Below are 7,135 nucleotides of genomic sequence, written 5' to 3' on the forward strand. Positions count from 1 at the left end.
GATGGTGGGTGTCTTGCTGGCCTTTTGACTGGGGGTGGGCGGCCCAGGAGAGCCCCAGGTGAGCGAGGTCTGCTTGGGCTGGCTGGATCTCTAGCAAGCCCGAGCAGGCCTCGCTTGCATTAGGCTCTCCCTTCTTATGTCGGGTTGCTTTTGGCTGGTGGAGGGGTGGCATATGCTATTGAATTATGCTAATGAGCTCCACCACCTATTTTTCTACAAAATGACCCCTGAGTGAAACAATGGTGGCGTCACGGGTGTGGCCTAATATGCAAACGAGTTCCTGCTGGGCTTTTTTGACAAAAAAAAGTCCTGGGCATAACTGTTTTATACCAGGGAACCTGATGTCCTAGAATCTGTTTCGTCCTTGAAAACCCTTTGAAGCGCACCTTTCAAAGACTCCTTACACCAATTATTCCCAACTCTCCCGGTGTAGTAGTAAATGAGGGGGTTAATGCTGCTGTTGAAAGACACAGAAAGGACAGATATTTCTACAATCGGCCGAGAAAAATGGCCACTATAGACGAAGACGACATGTACAGCACTCAGTGGCATGGCAAAGATAATGAAGCACAGCAGCGTGACCAAGATGGCGGAGTATACCCTAGGCAGCTGGTGTCCCTGCGAGTAACAGTAGATCTTCATGAACAGCGTCAGAGTGGAAGCCACCATGAGGGGAGTGGAAATCAGCAAGTTGACGCTGCAGATTATCTTGACCATGATGAGATAAGAGCCAGAGGACAAAATGAGGCAACACAATAGCAACCCCCCAGAAAGGAGACCAGCGAAGGCCCAGAGGAAGAATGAGATGTAAGTGGAAGCGTGTCCTCTTCGGTGGCGCTGATACCAGAGCGGAAACAGGACAGAGAGACATCTCTCCATGCTGATGGCTGTCAGGAGATACAAGCTTGCACTGTGCATGAAGAAAAAGAGCGAGTAGAGGGAATAACGGGTATGGTCTTGCAGTTTATAAAAGGGGAGGCTGCTTTCTCGGATCAACAAAGCCAAAAGGGTGCCAAAGTCAGCGATGGCCAAGTTCAAGATATAAATCAGGAAATACCTCCGCTGAGTGCACAAACCAAGGATCCAGATGACCTTTCCGTTCCCCACCAGCCCACCGAGGCAGAAGAAGGCAGTTGTTGTATAGATAATCCACTGGTACACTTCTCCAGAAAACTCTTCTCTGGTCCCTCCTGAGCTTGCGTTCGATACGGTCATAATGGCGTAGTTTTTTTTCCTCCCAAGACGCCAATACCCAGTTCTCTGTTTTGAGAAGATTAAAAAGAAAAAAAGAGAAGGGAATGAGATGTTCAAGCAAAGCTGACTTGGAAAGCGACTGAAGATTCCAGGCTGACCTTCCTTCACTATGAGATGATAGCGCTGCCCAGGGGCTATTTTGTAGAAAAAGAGGTACCGGAGATTATTAGCACAACTCATTTGTGTAACTTGTTTGCATATACCACACACCCCTGACTAGGCTTCCCAATCCCCAGGTCCCAGCGGGGAATCCCCCGGTTTCACAGGCTTCCCCCGCCCCCATCCAGCTGGCCGGTGGGGGAAGCCCCACCCCCACAGCCACCATGCAGTTCTAGATCTTGGGCAGGTTTAGAAACCTGCAAACAGGTCCGTTTCAAAATGTGTGTGTGTCTTTGTGCCCTTAAAGTTGGGCAGGAAGTACTTCAAGGGGAGGGTCAGCAACATGGTCCCTCTGTTTGTTTTGCTTTCATTTCAGAGGAACTAAGTGTGTGTGTGTGAGAGAGAGAGAGCTGCGTAGCCCCTGTGCTTTTCAGATGTCGGTGTGGAGGAACCAGACCTAGTAAGTGTGTGTGTGTGAGAGAGAGAGGGTTGCCAATCCCCAGGTTTGGAGGCCCCCCCCCCCCCGCTTTAGGGTCATCAGAAAGCAGTGGTGGTGGTGGGGGGTTGTGGAGGGAAATTCTACTGGGCAATTATTCCCTATGGAGAACGATTCCCATAGAGAATAATGGGGAATTGATCTGCGGGTATTGGGGGCTCTGGGGGGGCTTTCTTTGAGGTAGAGGCACCAAATTTTCAGTATAGCATCTAGTGCCTCTCCCCAAAATACCCCCCAAGTTTCAAAATGATTGGACCAGGGGGTCCAATTCTATGAGCCCCCAAAAAGGTGCCCCTATCCTTCATTATTTCCTATGGAAGGAAGGCATTTAAAAAGGTGTGCTGTCCCTTTAAATGAGATGGTCAGAACTCTCTTGGAGTTCAATTATGCTTTCCACACCCTTGCTCCTGGCTCCGCCCCCAATGTCTCCTGGCTCCACCCCCAAAGTCTCCTGGCTCCACCCCCAAAGTCCCCGGATATTTCTTGAATTGGACTTGGGAACCCTGCCTCTGACATCACCGGAAGCTGGACTAAATTATAGCAGCTTAGCATCTCCCTTAAAATGCTTCTTGGATTCTAACTGCCCTAATAAAACCTCACTCCCATCATACTTTTAAAATGACTTTCTCCTATGTGGCCACAGGGGCATGCGAAAGATTTCCATCTGTCTGCTTGATATGCTTCGGTTATTTCCTCATTTTGGGTGGGGGAAAATGTTAGACAGTTGGTCTGATCCTCACAGGTTCTCACAGGTTCCACATACTATCCTTGTTGACGTTGGTAAAATGTGGTTGGATCCTGTTACCGTTAGGTGGATCTGTAACTGGTTGACACATCACACCCAAAGAGTGCTTGTGAATGGTTCCTCATCCTCTTGGAGAGGAGTGACAAGTGGAGTGCCTCAGGGATCTGTCCTGGGACCTGTTTTGTTCAACATCTTTATCAATGATTCGGATGAAGGAATAGAGGGAATGCTCATTAAATTTGCAGATGCTACTAAATTGGGAGGGGTTGCAAACACAGAAGAAGACAGAAACAGTATACAGGATGATCTTGACAAGCTGGAAAATTGGGCTAAAACCAATAAAATGAATTTTAACAGGGATAAATGTAAAGTTCTGCATTTAGGTAGGAAAAATTCAATGCATGGTTATAGAATAGGGGAGACTTGTCTTAGCAGTAGTATGTGTGAAAAGGATCTTGGGGTCTTAGTGGATCATACGCTAAACATGAGTCAACAGTGTGATGTGGTGGCTAAAAAGGCAAATGCAATTTTGGGCTGTATCAACAGAAGTATAGTGTCCAGATCAGGTGATGTGATGGTATTGCTTTGCTCTGGTAAGACCTCATCTGGAGTATTTTGTTCAGTTTTGGGCACCACAATTTAAGAAGGATATAGACAAGCTGTAACGGGTCCAGAGGAGGGTGACAAAGATGGTGAGTGGTCTGGAGACAAAAGTCCTATTAGAACATAAGAGAAGCCATGTTAGATCAGGCCAATGGCCCATCCAGTCCAACATTCTGTGTCACACAGCGGCCAAAAATATATATATACACACACAGACACACACTGTGGCTAATAGCCACTGATGGACCTCTGCTCCATATTTTTATCTAACCCCCTCTTGAAGGTGGCTAGAAAAGGTTGAAGGAGCTGGGGATGTTTAGCCTGGAGAGGAAGCGGCTGAGAGGTGATACGATCACCATCTTCAAGTACTTGAAGGGCTGTCATATAGAGGATGGTGTGGAATTGTTTTCTGTGGCCCCAGAAGGTAGGACCAGAACCAGTGGGTTGAAATTAAATCATAAGAGTTTCCGGCTCAACATTAGGAAGAACTTGACCGTTAGAGCGATTCCTCAGTGGAACAGGCTTCCTCGGGAGGTGGTGGGCTCTCCTTCCTTGGAGGTTTTTAAACAGAGGCTAGATGGCCATCTGACAGCATTGAGGATCCTGTGAATTTAGGGGGAGGGGTTTGTGAGTTTCCTGCATTGTGCAGGGGGTTGGACTAGATGATCCTAGAGGTCCCTTCCAACTCTATGATTCTTTGATTCTATGAAAGGTCTCATAGCCTTTTTTTGCCAGGTGAAGTGGGATGGGTCAGGGTCAAGTCAATGGCCGAAAGGGATATGGCCGTGCAGTCTCCTTCAAGATCCAAAGGTATCCAGAAGGACCACTTAAATGAACCTCAGCAAACCATAAAAGAGTAGAAAACCAATACCAGCGGAAATAAAAACAACCTGGTGCTTGGTTAAATGATACCAAGAAAGAAGAACGGCTAAAAAAGCCGCTGAGGCCAAGCCCGATGTGAAAACAGGAAACCGCAAAGGAAACTAAGCACCAGAGGCAATTAATCAGTTTAAAGCAGTCTGAGACTTTCTCCCCCATCCGCAAGTAGCACAAACATGGGGAGCAGAAGGGCCAGGGTGTCAGCTTGCCCGATGGCAAGTGGGCACTGCGGGCCCCTGATGAAGTGAGCCCCCTTAAACATTAGGCAATATGTAAAAAATTTTAATGACCTTTTAGTAGCTTGAAAATATAATAGAAGTTTCAGTAGCATAACTGTAACGCAATCTATGTACGCTATGGTTTATATATGATGTAAACACACACACACACATACTGAGCCTCATGGCGCAGAGTGGTGAAGCTGCAGTACTGCAGTCCAAGCTCTGCTCATGACCTGAGTTTGATCCTGGCGAAAGCTGGGTTCAGGTAGCCGGCTCGAGGTTGACTCAGCCTTCCATCCTTCCGAGGTCGGTCAAATGAGTCCCCAGCTTGCTGGGGGGAAAGTGTAGATGACTGGGGAAGGCAATGGCAAACCACCCCGTCAAAAGTCTGCCGTGAAAACGTCGTGAAAGCAACGTCACTCCGGAGTCGAAAACGACTGGTGCTTGCACAGGGGACTACCTTTACCTTTATTGGACGGGAAGACAAGGCTCTGAACTCCCCTTCCCTATTTGTTTGTGCTAATGTGTGATTAGTCATTTGATTGGAGGGGCACACCCTTTTAATAGGGTTGCCCGGTCTGTAGAGGTTGGACATCAGATTTACCTGGTTATTAAGGGCTGGAATTGTGTGGGTGTATAATTCCTTCCTTGCCTTATTGTTCTATTTTGTATGAATAGGTCTGTTGGTATGGGTTAAAGTGATGATTTGGTGAAACTCAGAGTTAGTTGTGAATATCTGTAGCTTTAAAAAGCGGATTGTAGATGTGTTATACGGAAGCGTAGCTTTTTTCCTTGCCACCATTATCCGTGAATCTCACTCTGGTTGCCGTTAATCCCTCATTGGTGGCAGGGAATCCCCTGGTTTGGAGCTCCTCCCACCTGGTTCAAGGTTATCAGAAACCAGGGGAAATTACACCCACACACCCAAACAGGCAAGAATCTGAAGATAAACGCGATATGCCTCTGTCATCTGAAAGTGTTGTAGGTACGTTGGTGATTTTTTGGGAGCAGGGGGTGATACTCTGTCTTTTGGGGGAAACTACGCACCATAGAGTTTTGACCACAAACCAGAGCATCTCCCCTAATGTCCCCAGCGTGAGCTGTAATTCTGGAGGATCCCCAGGTCTCATCTGGAGCATGGCGTCCCTAGAGCCTCAAGTGGACACAGTCTTCTGCCTGAAACCTGTTCCCTGGATGTGCCAAAGCCAAAACCAGGAACAGGGCTGCCAATCCCCAGGTAGGGGGAAGGGGATCCCCTGGTTTGGAGGCCCACCCCCCCGCCTTCAGGGTCATCAGAAAGTGGGGTGGGCAGAAAGAAAATGTCTGCTGGGCACTCCGTTATTCCCTATGGAGACTGATTCCCACAGGGTATAATGAATAATTGATCTGCAGGTATCTGAGGCTGGGGGGGGGGCTGTTTTCTGAGATAGAGGTACAAAATTTGTAGCATAGCATCTGGTGCCTCTCCTTAAAACACCCTCCAAGTTTCAAAAAGATTGGACCAGGGGGTCCTATTCTATGGGTCCCCAAAGAAGGTGCCCCTATCCTTCATTATTTCTAATGGAGGGAAGGCATTTTAAAAGGTGTGCGGTCCCTTTAAGTGTGATGGCCAGAACTCCCTTGGGAGTTCAATTGTGCTTGTCACAACCTTGTTCCTGGCTCCACTCTCAAAGTCTCCTGGCTCCACCCCCAAAGCCCCCAGATATTTCTTGAATTGGATTTGGCAACCCTAGAAACACAAGAGAAATCCCTCTTTTAAAAGACAAAGGAGAAAAGACAAAAGGAATTGGTGGGTACTTCTGAAAGAGGTGAATTTTGGAGGGGAAAAAGCCATTTCCCTCCTCATGACAATGGTGCTCACGAGGTGAGAAGATAAACAGCTGAAGAAGACGGTTTGGAGGTAAGGGGGGTAACACACCAAATACTGATGAGCAATACGAAAGGGGACAGCCATGAGGGAGAAGAGAGACACAGCCAATACATTTTATATTTCTTAGTAGTGTGCCAAGAGAAGCATGAAGCGAGCCATCACCCTTGTGGCCAATGAAACAAGGTTGTAAAAGAAGGGTAGCCAAAGCAAAGGCTGTAGAAGATGGACTTTTGGGCTTTCCGGAAAAAAAAAGTTAAAGTTTCATTAGAGATTAGGCTCAGTGTTCCCTCTAAGCTGAGTCAAGTGTGAGCTAGCTCACAGTCTTTTAGCCTCCGGCTCACCCATGTTTGTCTTAGCTCAGGAAGGACGGCCCCCGAGCAAACAGATTGATGCAGTAGCCAGTAGCTCACCACTTTAAAGCCAGCGGCTCACAAAGTAGAATTTTTGCTCACAAGACTCGACAGCTTAGAGGGAGTATTGGTTAGACTGAGAATAGCGTAAAGACGAGAACACTAAATTGAGATTTTCACGTACCTATAAATCACTGCGGATCAGCTGCATGGCAATAAGGCGACCGAGGACCAGTTTGCTGGAACAGGTGAAGATGGAAAGACATCAGTTCTTCAGAACTGAGGAGGGGAAATGGGGCTGACCTTGTTGCCCAATGTACAGGAAATATGACAGGTTCTTCTTCTTAATCAGTTTGTCAGCATTGATAGAAGAGATAGAAGAGTTGCTTCAAAGTTATCAAGGAGATCTGTGAATTCTGTGTCTCTTTGGTAATCTCCTAAAAAAGGCACCCTAGAATCACAGAATCAGAGTCGGAAGGGACCTCCAGGGTCATCTAGTCCAATCCCCTGCACAATGCAGGAAACTCACAAATGCCTCCCCCTAAATTCACAGGATTGCTTTCAGATGGCCATCTAGCTTCTGTTGAAAAACCTCCAAGGAAAGAGAGCCCACCACCT

The 7,135-nt window shown here is 47.3% G+C and overlaps 1 protein-coding gene across 1 annotated transcript; it reads right to left on the reverse strand.

The window, feature by feature from the left end:
- Positions 1–324: 324 nt before the first annotated feature.
- LOC132574840 (mas-related G-protein coupled receptor member H-like) lies at positions 325–1,215 on the reverse strand. Its single transcript, XM_060243070.1, has one exon. It carries the CDS (start codon positions 1,213–1,215, stop codon positions 325–327), a length of 891 nt encoding a protein of 296 aa, XP_060099053.1.
- Between the last annotated feature and the right edge of the window lie 5,920 nt (positions 1,216–7,135).

Source organism: Heteronotia binoei, chromosome 7, assembly GCF_032191835.1.
Source record: "Heteronotia binoei isolate CCM8104 ecotype False Entrance Well chromosome 7, APGP_CSIRO_Hbin_v1, whole genome shotgun sequence".
In the NCBI taxonomy this organism is placed as follows: Eukaryota; Metazoa; Chordata; class Lepidosauria; order Squamata; family Gekkonidae; genus Heteronotia; species Heteronotia binoei.